Source organism: Calonectris borealis, chromosome Z (assembly GCF_964195595.1).
Source record: "Calonectris borealis chromosome Z, bCalBor7.hap1.2, whole genome shotgun sequence".
NCBI lineage: Eukaryota > Metazoa > Chordata > Aves > Procellariiformes > Procellariidae > Calonectris > Calonectris borealis.
Window position 1 is genome coordinate 75987504 of NC_134352.1, and position 13789 is coordinate 76001292.

A 13789-nucleotide genomic window follows, 5' to 3' on the forward strand; every position below is an offset into this window, starting at 1 on the left:
ATGATAACTTTTGTTGAAAAATCTTCAGGCATGGCTGTCCCCTCACACTTCTTACAGTGCCAGGTGTCACGGGGCTCTCCGTATGACTGCAGTCTGCAAGTACCAGTATGATGCAAACAACCTAGTAACAGTGCAGCAGGAATGACTAACACTCACTCTCTTAGCGCTCTTACCTCCTTACCACCCATGGCTTCAAACATCTTCTCTAGCTGCACCCTCAGCTGTTGGATGTTATTCATCAGGATGCAGGGCTGAAGGGACAAAAGCAGGTGCTTGTTACTGCTCAGGATGCCAACACATTTTCACCAGTGGTACAGTCTGTGCCTCAACACCCTTCCCCAAGTACCACCAGATCTGAGAGTCCAGTAAAAGGTAGGACATGCACAGGTTTCAGCACTCAAACCTAAAAAAGACAAGTCATCTTTTTCTCCAGCTTGAAATGGGACGGCCAGTTCCAGAAAGCCCAGATCAGGGAGATCTTTGCTGTTGTATTTTCCTCCTCAGCTTTATCACAAACAGGGAACGAGCTGACAAGAAATCAGCGTCAGGACAAGGCCCAACTCTTTGCAGCTCCTGCCATGCCCTGCAAGAATCCAAGCTGTGTCACCTTCAGCCTCTTAATGCTGCAATGTACTATTGTGGATGGTGTACACTCCAGATCAGAAGGGGAACTGCTGGCCAAAGCTGCCTTCAGAGACACATCTGGGTCCTGCCAGGCCAAGCCTGAGAGCAACAGTCAAGGGCCGTCTGAGCAATAGATTCTTCCCTCTGCAGTTACATCCCCACTACAGGTGTGGGAGATAGCAAAACCAGCATGGGACAGACCCAGGGTTCAAAAATGTAAGGCCCTGTTTTATTTAATACACAGAATTTTACTGAATTAGATGGAGACAACAGTAAACCAAGAGTGCTGCTAAGTCCAGATCTACAGAGCAATCTGTGCCCCCTTTTTTTTTTTTTTTTTTAATTACCTCTGTGACACACAACCCAGACAGGCAGAGTGGAAGTTAATTTCAAGGGGACCTGACAGCCTCCAAGCCCTGCAGATCATCCTCAGGAACTAGTTTTATTTTATGGCCAAGCCAGAATTCAATCCGCAAAAGTGTACGAATGATGATAAAAACAATATTGAAAATATTTACACCATCAACACAGTCAGGTGCAATGTGAGAAACTTGGTTTCCTCAGGACAATTATGTGATTCCTCAGGGCAGAAGAGAAGCTCAGCATGACTCACCAGTTTTTCCTTGGAACAGTAGGACTGGAAGCTCTTGGAGAGGATGTCAGCATACTGCATCAGCACTTTCCCAATAGTCTGCAAAGACAAGATGTGAGCACTGTTACTTGTGCTCTATCACTGCCGGAGAACTCCAGGAAATAAAATGGAAAAGACATCATACTGTTTTGCATCCCACTAAGGGAAGATAAACAGCTGGATGTTGAGGGTATTACCTTAGCAAACCTCCTATTATAATGAGCAACAATGACAGGGTCTGGGCACTCCAGCTTCTTAATGATCTCAAAGCTCTGATTGAGCTGGGTGAAGACGTCCACCACTGAGCAAGAGAACAGAGCATGCTCGGATGTTTGCTGGAACTAAAACAGAAGTACAAAGAGTCATTCTCAAATGGAAAGATCTGAAATATACCCATTTCATGGGTGTCTCAATCATCTGCCGTATTGGAGGCAGGACAACTTTACCAAAACCCACATCTTCCTCAGAATTAGTCAACAGCTCTTGAAAAGGCCCAGAGAAGCTAAATAGCCTATTCTGTTGGATTATAAATTTACTGTCCTTCACCAACTATGACATGACAAGCACCAAGGAAATGTAGCATGATGCTGAGACCCTTAATGAAATGCATGGCTTGCCTGGCAGTTAATGAGGAAAGGAGAAGAGAGAGAAGAGCTTTTTTCTTTTTTTAGATATTCTTAAAATTTAGATATTAAAGAGAATGCTTACATTAGCATCACAGACTGCAGCGCCAACAGTCACTGAACAAATGGGATGGCTCTTGCTCTCCATCAGGAATACTCAGCAAATTAAGAATAAGATTACTCTGTCAGTGGATTAAGGTCACATTCTCACTGCATCACTAAGTATATGCAAAGTGCCTTATATTTCAATTACCTCTCACAAACAGAGAGATGAGAGAGCACCAAGCCACTGGCTCACAGATTAACATCAGCAGAACAGAACAGACATAAATGAATGATATGCATCTTGCTATTAAACAGCTCTCTGTGACCTGTAGAGAAAAGTCCTAAAATAAACGAGTTTCCCAGTTGTTTAGCAATCAAAAAGGGCTGCATCCTCCATTTGTACGACTGCTGAATTTACAGTGGTGGTGTTTGGTTCTAGGCACTGAAGGATGTAGCGCCAGTGACCTACATACCCCATCTTTTTTATCTCTCTCCAGAGCACCATGAAGGAATTCTAAAGAAACATCCTCATTTTCATCCAGCCACTGCATCACAAACTGCTCAAACCACCTGCAGGAGGAACAGGAAAGACAGCAAGTTACAGCAAGAAACAGAGCACCCCAACAAGACTCAGACAGTGCTGCTGTTTCAGCAAGCCTTCTGAAAGGTTGCCACCGTCAGATGTCTGAATGCTGTTATCTGTGTGTGCAGCCAAAGTTCCCAAAAATTCTCCTACCTGTACACAAGCTACCAGTGAGCAGGGGCTGTACCATCACGTGGGCTAGACATGCAGAACACAGCCCAGCCCAGCCTCTGCAGATTGTTGGTCCTGTGCTGGTTTTGTCCTTCTCCCCGTCTTTCCTTTTTCTTCATACCTTCCCCTTTTTTCCCCTTGAGCACCACCTTTAACTTTGCATCATCTCAGAGCATTTTGTCTTTTCTTCCCTTTCCACCCATGTGCCAGACAGGACAAGGGAGACCTCCAATACTACTATCTCTGCATGCTAAGAGAGACGGTACACTGTCCTGCTGCCCATTTGGGTCTACCATCTTTCACGTGAGAGCTGCAAATGAGTATAAAGGGAGGAAAAGAAGTGCCTGTTTTCCAGGGCCCTTCAGCCACTATACCTGCAGATACGGACATATTTCTGGAGTGCAAGGAGGGAGAATCAAGGCTAGAAGTTTTCTTCACTTTAATCCTGCTCTCCCTTTCCCCAAGCCTTCTCTAGAACACTCTCCCATTTCTATAGGCTGCTGATCTCACTGTGAAGATGCTTGAGTAAGATTAATTCCTGGTGATAGCACGGCACATCTGCTAGGGCTTGCAGGAAGCTGGCCAGACCTGTAAGCAGCTCTTCTTTGTTTTCTTTTAAAGAAGCACAAACTTAATTAATGTTATGCTTAATTAATTAATGCTGGACCAACAGCCTTGGAGCATGGTCAAGTCCCCAAACCAGGCAGGTCCTAGAAGCAGGACAGCAAAGTTTGTCTCTGTTCCTTCTCCTCACTTAGGAGGATAAGCTAAATGGTAGAGCAGAATCCAAGAAGCTGCTGAAACAGCCACTGCTGTATCTCAGGGAGATGCCTTACATGAGGTGGTGTCTGGAGCTACCTCCTGCACTAAACAAAAGGCTTCTACACAACCCCACCTTGGCCAAATACGCAAGGTGAGAAGCGGTTTCAGTGATGGGATCCTACAGCTGGTCATCCCTCTGTTCTCTGCTCTGTGGGACATATCCACATAGGACAGAAGAGGTGGGGGGTGGTTGTCTGTGTTTAAGCAACAACATAGCACTTACACCTTTATTTAAATGTCTGTCTAGGATTTGTTGTGTGCAAGTGTCAACATACTGCAGCTGAAGCAAATCTTAATTTCAAATATTACTAAACAGCATTCACAAATAAGGGAAAAAAGTGCCCATGTGTGATTTCAGTCCATACAAAAGATTATTATATGAGCTTCACAGAGTACAGCCTCCTCTGAACAGGCAGCTGTGTTCATAGAGATTGTGCTAATTATGGGCTGAGTTTGCAAAGAACATGAAAGCATGTGCCAGACATGAGAGGGAGATCAAGAGCAAATTCACAGACAGCGCATACCGGATAGCTTTAAATACTCCCTACACTTTGAAATATAAAGCACATCAGTGCTAATATTGGAAATTGTAACTGACACAGTATTAAATGCCAACAGCAACCTGTCTATGCAGCCCTATTTAATATAGATAGCAGCAGTGCAACATTGTCATAGACATATGGACTCCCTGTGTTCTGGAAAAATTCCTTTTGAATGGCACTTGGGGCTCCTAAAAGTCAGCGTATTTTAGAATCTGCTGCAAGTTTCTTAAGCTTTCAACATTTTGCTATTAATTACAATAGCATATTTTAAAGCGACAGCTCAATCCTTACAAAAGAACTCAGCCAGTTTACAAGGAAGCAACTACACACCTTCCACCTCTTTCACAGTTCCCAGGCTGCAAGTTGCTGACTGCTTCACGTGTCATAGGTCCATGTACGAAGAGTATTACTTGTTTGTGCCAGAAGCCACAATTTTCGCTCTGAGAAGTAGAACTACTTCCTGACTATCATTCATCCTTAGTTACTGCACCATATACATAAGAAAGGGCCATTCACTGTAACAACAGTCATTGCCCATTTTTATGGCTACCATATGTTGACATACAAAATCAAGGGCACAGGTATTTTGCCGTCTTACCAAATTGTCTAAACAAAGGTAGTACGGAAAAATATACTATTGGGGGGGCGGGGAGGGGAATTACCACCACCTCCCCCTCCAAATAAAAAAATGCACTACCTCCAAAAAGGGTTTAATATGTATGTTTAAGTGCAAAGTGAATCACTTGGATGAGGTCAGGAAATGCTGTAACTACGTTTGCAAAGCCAGCCTCAATTTTGTTCCTTATTGGCTGGCAGAAAAACACAAGAGAGATAAATAATCTATACATACTTCCAGTCCCTGGGCACATTCAGGACCAAAATGTGCTTTGAGCTGTAACACAAACCTAGAGTTATCTTAGGCCAAATACCCCTTAGAGATTTTTACTATCAGATCCTGGGCTGCTGAGCAAGTGATGGGGAACTCTGAGGACTACGACGGCAACATATCCAAAACGATATTCAAAATTATCTAGCACAGAAACTAATAAAAATAATCTGATTTCATGCAGATATAGCTTCAAAATGTTCTTATGTGGCAAATATCTTCTTCCTCGTCTGCTTCAATTATTGATCTAGAAGCAAACACCATAATGACTCACGCACCAGCACCCGAGGCAGAGGCTCATGGTGCTGCTTCAGAGACATTCTGTGCTTGCAGGGGTCAGCACAGCCTGACCCGAGACGGCACAGCCAACCTCTCCAAATGAAGTTTGCACAGAATATGCCTCAGTCCTGCCTGCTGGGAAAGGGAGCCGTGCTTTGTGACTAAATGAAAGTTTACCTCTCTTGGTTGCACAACAGTAACATAACACAAAAGGCTGCAATTTCAGCTTGGCCATGAGCCTGGGTCCTGTGGTCTCAGGCTTTACAGGTGAATTAATCTTGTTCATTTGCTGTGTTGATGCATGTGTGTACCCAATGAACATCCTGTGGGCCTCGGCAAGCGCAGAGGCAAGAAGGCAGGCAGGGTTTCAAAGAGTAAAAGAATAAATACTATGTTTGATGAAGTGAGCCAGAAGAATAAGACAGGATTTCAAAGGAAGGAATGCCTTCCCCCACCAGAGAGGAGGTAGTCTCCAGTACAGCTACAATACTAGCTGCATGCTAACATCAGTATTAAAACAAAACATAGAATGCTTCATAATACATCTAAAAAGCTAGGGTTTTTTGGAAGCTGACACTTCACAGCTTTTAGCTGGCAGCTAAAAAGTGAAGAGAGGAAGTTTTGAAGATCCACTCCCAGCTATGTTGCTACTTCAGTTTCAGAAACTGCTGCTGAATTTCAGAAAATAAGGGGAACATAAAAACTTCAGCTTCAATACTTTGGAGCCTTCACTTTATTCAGTCATATCTCAAGGCCATCAGAAACATGGTTTCTCATAGTTTCAATATGAAAAGCAAGTCTGTCGAGTAGACAGACAACTCAGCTCTTTTCTGGACAGCAGCAATTTAGTTTCATGTAAAGGGTTTACTGATGTGCAAACCTGATGCGTGGACTCCTTTGTTTAAAGAAGCCTCAAGACTAAAAATACTTCTGATGAAGCAAATCAAAGGACAAGAGCACATTGCTGTAATTGATACAAGGGGATGTTTTGTGACAGGTGAAGATTATGGTTGAAATAAACATCACCTGTGTCTGACAATGTGGCTATTGTACTAAAATACAAGAGTGAAGTAACAAAGCCAGTGGCTGGAAATGTACATGAGCACTGAAGCTCTACCACAAAGGCCAGTAGAGCAGAACAGTCTGCAAAAGACTGCAGAATGAAACTGAGCATTATCATCTTGATTACTCAGGAGAAAAAGAGAGATTAAGAATATCTGATGGTTTGCCTGAGACTGCACTGACTCAGAGGCACAGAAAAGAGAACAGGGCTTCCGAGACTGTCGCTCCAGCACTCTATCCACGGAGTTAATGCCTCTTGCTGACCTGATTTGTTAAGCAAGGCCCACAGCCCGAGCCAAGCAATTATGCCAACTGCCTTGAGTCTTATTGGCATGCAGCTTGAACCAGGCTTGAGGCACTGTGTGCACCATAGGATGGGAAGAGAATTCAAAATGCCAAACTGCAAACACAGTCCAAGCAAGATGGTTTTTTTCAAGAGGAGCAAGTGCAAAGTGGTGCATTTAGACAGCAGTGAAGAGTCATATACAGGATGGGAAGAACAGCTAGGACACGCTGTTGAGGGTGGCTGGGGGCTGGTTTGTGGCTCACTGGAAGCATCACTACCCAACAATACCATTAAAGAAAAGAAAAAAAAAAAAGGCTGTTATCATCCCAGTGTGTGAAAGCAGCAGCACTGCCAGCAAGGCAATTAAGGCAAGGTCTAGATGAAACATCAGTATTTAAGTCTGGGTGTTGTATGTCCAGACACAGAGAGAGGCGAGTAAACCTTTCACTTACAGTGAAAGCTGGGAAGAAAACAGGAACCAGCAGAAGACTGGGAAGGGACATGAGAAAAGTATTTTACTCTTGTAAAACAGGAACAATTTGTTCTCCATACCCAGGCTGGTAGGACAGGATATAACAAGCTGAAATCGAAGCAAGAAAGATTTGGAGGGGGAAAAAGGGGAATGTGTTAAACCCCCAAAATCCAGAGGTGAGGTAACAGTGAATTACAGGGAGAAAAGCTGCTTGAAGGAGATGCCTAGCAACCATCACTGAAAGCCTCGGAAAACCAGTTAAACACTGGTCAGAAACACTCCTGCTCTTGCCTTAGGCCAAGTGTGGGACTCTAGCTACAGTATTCTCTCCAGGATGCTCAGACAAGTTTTTGGGCTCATAAATCTTCTTCGGGTGTGAAATCTACTGCTACTTTTTTAAAGTTAAACAATAGTTGCGAACAATTGCTTAGAGCTTGAGAGCAACCGCTTATCTGATATGTCCAACTAACCTCCTGGTCTTAATAAAAAAAGAAAACATTATCTTTACCTACAAATCCTGTTGTGTACATATACATATGACATTCATACACACACATACAGACATACATACAGTACATACAGATAAAGCTGTATCTATTAACACAAGAATATAAGCATCCATCTACAAGTCTGCTGTTCAAGAATTGGCCAAAACCCACACTGCAGGCCCAAAGTGGCTTAAAGACTGTCCATGCGGTTGCTAAAGCTTTTGAGATCTTGGGAGATACTGTACGATAAGGAATTGAATTATGTCAGGGACAGTGGCACAGAACACCGGGGGGGACAAACATGCACATAAACACAGAAAATCAGGAGTGAAGAAGTGGTGTATCATGAAGGCAGCCACAGGAGAACCAAATGACTACCCTCAAGGTAACACAAGGAGGTGCAGAGTGGGGATTTACTACAGGAGACATAACACACTCACGCTGGATATTCAGGCACTTTTCCCTTGAAGGCAGGCAGATCACGAACATATTCATTGTACAGCCACTTCACTTTGAAGTGTAAATTCATATAGTCTGCACTTTTACACAGTCTGTGTTTCTCATGCTCTGTAAGGAAGGAAAAAAAGCAGTTAGGTCTGAATTTACCACTATCACTGCATCAGGCACAGGAGAGTCTTATAAAGCATGTCCACAGTATGCAATGGTTTTGAGGATGAAGCACCTATAGAACCACAAAATCTTCACAACATAGGATTTTGGCAGCAGGCAGAGGTTCTTGGTGGTTGACCGTTGAGACTCTGGAGTTTATTTCTGTAGCTCCAATTAATATTTCCATTTGCTAAAGACTTTTTGGTTGTCAAAGCAATAAAAAATAGAGCAATCTCTTATGGCCTTTCCATTTAGCATATGACAGTCCAGATTCCATCTTTGCAGGAAACAAATCAAGGAGAGCCAATCTGTTCATTCTTGGATACAACAAAGGCAATACCAACACTACATCCCCTAAGAGAAAAAGTAGAAAGAATCAACTTTTTTAGAGTTTGACAGTATGAGTCACAAGCAAGTTTAACCGAGTTACACAGGAGCTGGAGCCTTCCCTGATCCCCAGTTTGGAGATATTCATGACACTTCTCCTTCAGAAGGCAACTGTTTTCTTATTCGTATTGCCCTCCTGAGCACAGTCCATTGAAGCGATCCATGGATACCTACCTGCTGCTGAGCCTCCTCCTCCTGCCAAGTTTCGTTATGTTTTTGTAACCAGGACAATGCCGTTCCTCCCTGTATAATGCACATACCTCCACAACACGACCGTTCCCACACACCTATGCTGCTAAGGCACTTGCCATACTCAGACCTACGCTTCTGCAGAGATCATCTCCCTAGACCGCCGCTCCCCTTTCTCTCTCACAAGAAATGTATGCTCCACGTCTTCACTCTCAAGGCCCTTCACAGCCTACGTCCACACTACCATCTTTCAGCAGTTGACTCCCACCTCTGGTCAGCCCACAATCCCTGTTTTTAAACTACTTGTTAAGTTCTCCCAAAAGCATCTCAACGCTTTCTCCCAAGCCATCCCTCAAGTGCTTACACAGGCAGCTCTTTCTACTGCACTGCTTTTCTTCAAAACCCTCCTTGAAAAGAATAAAATTAATTCCTTTTTCATGATGCTAAAAGGACTCAACAGCCGTTTTTTGCCTGCACTGCGATCCTGAATTATGAGCTGACCAATTCTGCACCGCCACTCCCTCCCTAGTGCTGCCTGTCCGAATCCATCTCTTTCTTCTGTCAAGCTTCAACAGCATAAATAAGCTTTGGGCCAGGCTGCTTTGTTCACTCTAGCACCACAGCAAGCTGCTAGTCCATGACTACAGTGTGAGATATAAGACTAAAACATACATGATTTTGGCTTAGACTCAGGGGTTTTTTTGCAAAAATTGACTTCAGACTCGTCTTCCTACCTTTTACATGGTTACCTCATTATTGATGTAACTTTCCAAGGGCATCACTGCCGACGTGTAGACAGGATCCAACTATGTTAAAAAGTGGAAGTCTTTCTCTTAACTTTGAATGGCTTTAATCCAGGACTTCGGTACAAGTATCCAGTAACTGGGTAGATATAGGCACAGGCGAGCAATACATTCATCAGCAGAAGATATGTCTTAATGATGTAAAACGGCCCCAGCTTTCTAATCAGTTACCTGACAGACAAGCTTATCTTACAATATCATCATCTATTTTCATGTAAATGTGAATTCTTGCAACTATTTTAAAACATTATGAAACTTCCACATCTGTCTTGAAGCTTCAGCAACATGGAGAAGAAGAAAGGCCAAATAAATTATGAATTATCCAACTGAAAACATAAAAATCAAAGAACTTTTCATGCATAATTATTCCATAAGCCTGTCAACTCCAGTGAGTTGTTTGCAAATCTCTGCAACAGTGTAATACAGATTTCCTTCTAATTCACATGTAGCAGATCCACACAGATATAATCTCAAAAAAAAGAAACCAAACATTTGTTTTAAAGAAATTAAAATGCCCAATATCTAAGAGACATGTCCCCAGGGGCGATGGTTCGATGGACAAATTACTTTACATGTGCTACTATTTCACATGTACTATGATCCATTACTCTCCACAGTGAATTTGCTTGTATTGGAGCCAAGGAGAGTCCATTCATGTTTTACATTAATAAATCCAGTATCTTTCTTAAGCACTAAGTATTGCACTAAGGAAGTATGAGCATACTCAGTGTGTGAACTGCTGACCTCCCTCAAGAACAACCGCAGAAGAAAATGCAAAGCTCTCTCCGCAGGTCTAAAACTGGAAACAAACACAGCAATAACCGTGCCTGCTTAGCTCCCTGCGAGAGTGAGGAAATCAATGGACAATTATAACTTCATTAACTTTGATATGCGCTGGCCACCCAGCTGCTGTTCCTGCATGGGGAAAGCACTGTTCCTGCAGAGGGAAGGTCTGATTTGGAGGTAAAAAGGACTCAAATCAGATTTATTTCCTCAAAATTAAGCAGTGCTCTAAAAGCAAGTAATTCAAGCTTTTTCCTGTTTTTTAGGACATTTAAAACACTACTAAGTTGCAGAAGAGGAAGACACAAAGCAGCCAGAGAAGCATAAGCCCAAGGACTGCTACTAGGACTACCGAGCCATCTAAGCAGTACAGGAAAGGCTTGACACCAAGGGGATAAAACTACAGGAAAGTAAAAGAAAGAGAGGTCTTACCACCATAAAAAAGAACTTTACGTATGCGAAAGAAAGGTGGGGCTTGTGACAGAGAAAAGACAAAAGTGAACTATAACAGCTCAAACATGCTGGAGGACAAAGAAAGCCAACAAAGCCTCCAAACCCCCTCATCCCCAACAGCTCGTACCATCTGCCTTCCCCCCCTTTAATGGACCCTGCATGGTTTTGATCAGCTGCTTGCTTTGTAAAGGGAAATATTTAAGAGCACTTGAAGGTGACATGGAAACACATCGGCCAGAGGTATACTTTGAAAACCCATTTTGGAAAAAGTAAAGTGAAGAGCATGGGAGCCATCAATCTTAACACATTTCTGTTCTGCTTTATAACCTGCTGACTTTTAAAGAGCTTAGCGGCAGCAACAGTGGAAAAGTGCACAGATATTTTGCAGCAACTGCTGTGTTTTATCCTGAAAAGACCACAGAGTTCTGTAAGTCTCTCACATTTCCTCAGCAGATTTCATCTGCAAACAGTTTCCTCCAGAGAAGAGCTTTTAGGGTCACCAAGGCCATATTATTAAGGCATTAATAGAGAACTGCTTCCTAGCCGCACACTTTCTAGTGTCATGTCCAGTTCTATTTTTCAGGCAGAGAACAGGACTTCCACCACATCCTTAATCCATGGATTTTTTTCTTGATCATCAGCGTACTTTCCATGGGTTAATTTCCAGCAAATAATGCTGAATTTCTGCAAAGAAGCTCTAATAGGTACTGAGGCTGTTGAAGCGTTAACACTTTCGACAGCTGGCATCTGTGTGTGCATCTGATCTCCCTCCCCTTATTAGAAGTGAGAATGTGGCAGAATGATTTATTTCAATCCTGCCCGCCAAGTCTACTCAGTCTCTCTTCCTATTAGAGAGAGATGCTTTCAATTTACAACTCTCCTAATGCTGATGTGTCCAAAATAAGATGAACCGTGGCTGTCAAAGATGACATTGATTTTCTATTACTGTCTTTTAATGTCTTCCTAGTAAAGGAAGAGCAGAAGCCCTCTTTGCTTGGAGAGTTTGTGCTTTCTGGGTAACAGAGGTTTCACAGAGGACAGTAAGAAAACTAGGAACTCCAGTTACCAGTGGGCTCACAAGAAAGTTATCCAGCTGCTGAGCACTGGTTAGCGTCCCAGACATGAAATGACTTGGAAAAATCCTCCTCTATGCTACAATGGCTCCAGGGTCGCATGATCTTGCCAGCCAAGTCTGGGACACATGACATGTCTATCCAATCTGTTTTACTCTTGGGTTAATCAGGAACAAGGGATACTTCTCAATGCCTCATCCTGTACTGCCTTCGCCAGCGAGGAGGGAAGGGCCAGGTCTGCTGTGCATGGTGCCCTTAGCTGTAACTGCTTTGGGGGCGAAAGAAAACAAAACAAGCGGGGTAGATCCTGGAGCTTCTGCTGTGTTTCAGCAGCTGATTCTCCTTAGGGGAGACGAAGGCATAAGATAGGTCTGCAGTGCACTTGCTTTCCAGCAGTCAAACACACTGCTGCCGTGACTATTGCTACCAGTTGCTGAACATATTTTAAATAGAAAATAGGTGTTTCATTTTTATGACTTGACATCAGCAATCAACTCTTCAGAAGGTGCCCAAAGGGCACATGCTGCAACATCCACAGGCTAGCAAGACTTCTGATTCTGAAGCCCCTAAACACTGTGTTCTAGATACAAATTAGTATTTATACATTGCCCTGCACAGGCTACACGTTGCACGTGGGGTAAGCTCCAGCTGGGAGAGGCACCCTTAGCTGCCACCCGTGGGGAACAAGGAAGACAACTCATGCAGCCAGGCACTGCTCTCCAACTCAGAGAAACCATCTCCCAACTTGCTTCCACACTGCATACTGGAGAGCAATGTGGAAGCATCAGGCTGGAAGGTGGGACGGGGGCAGTTTCACACAGCCAGGCCCGCACTCTTTCTACACCAAAGCCATTGCATGGCCTTTAAGCTAGAAAAAAATTTACTCCCATTGCAGAGTAAAAGTGCCAGAGACCCTCAATCGTCACCCCAGCCAGGAGGGAAGGAATAGAGCCACACATGAACGAGAGCTCTGACCTCACCAGTTATTCTCCATCAGATGTTGTCTACAGCTTAATGCCTGGGACCCAGCAAAAGGGCTCTCACCCAGCACTGCCCAGTACATTGGGTACCATCAAAAAACGAATGGAGTGACTAGTGAGAACAGGAGTCTCCGAAGCAGCACATACCCTCCATTTCTGCAGCAGCAATATGGTCTTCCACATCTTCTTTGCAGATCTGCTCATCACTGGCATAAAACTACAGGACACTAAAGCTAATATTAGCAACTACATTCAAAGTGCTAAAACTACAAGTAGCAGATGAAGTCTTTGCCTACTCACAACTACGAACTCTACTAAGGAGCATGAACTTACCACTTGGTGAGGTGAATGAGCTCATTTTATCCAGAACTTAGGAACAGAACATAAGGGAAAACACCATGAAGAAAGTTAGGACCAAGTATCATACTCTGGGTTCATGTGCACATATCTCCACAAAACAGATTAGCTTTTGTTGCAGAGAGCTCCTGATGCATACAGATCTTGGAGCACACCAGAAATGTATGCAGGGATTACTCCACAAACTGGCAAAGACAGGGATGTGAAACTCTTGGTGTAATTAAACTGGTAGAGAAATTAGCAACTCAAACTGAGAAATGATAGAGCCAAGAGCTGGGGACAGCAAATCTAATCACCATCCTTCACATCACTTAATCTGTTTCCTTTAGTCCCTTTTTTCCCCTCATTTAAAAAAAAATGCAGTGAGCTAATCCAATCATCTGTATTTAAAACACATGTAGTAAGGCCTGTAATTGAATTATTGTAGAGCTTGTTGTAAAGGTTATCTTCTTAAGTTTCTGGAGAGCAAAGCAGTGAGGAATCACACTTGCTTCAAATGGAATTTTGCACCCTGAGGATTTCTTTAATATATATTTGGAAGAGACACACACCAACACAGACTCTATCATTGTTCAATCCTCCTGCAGGACTTGCACAGCTAGAGTACAAATACATGTACCATAGAGTTCTTCCACTTCCGT

General features: G+C 43.3%; 1 protein-coding gene across 3 annotated transcripts in view; it reads right to left on the bottom strand.

The window, feature by feature from the left end:
* UNC13B (unc-13 homolog B) overlaps nt 1-13789 on the bottom strand; it is a 217829-nt gene that overhangs the window by 34638 nt on the left and 169402 nt on the right. For all 3 annotated transcript variants that reach the window (XM_075138254.1, XM_075138255.1, XM_075138256.1), the window contains 5 exons: nt 7955-8081; nt 2397-2493; nt 1453-1596; nt 1238-1315; nt 174-251 (listed from right to left, as the gene is read on the bottom strand). In XM_075138254.1, coding sequence (XP_074994355.1) covers nt 174-251; nt 1238-1315; nt 1453-1596; nt 2397-2493; nt 7955-8081 — 524 coding nt within the window. The remainder of the gene's footprint in view (nt 1-173; nt 252-1237; nt 1316-1452; nt 1597-2396; nt 2494-7954; nt 8082-13789) is intronic.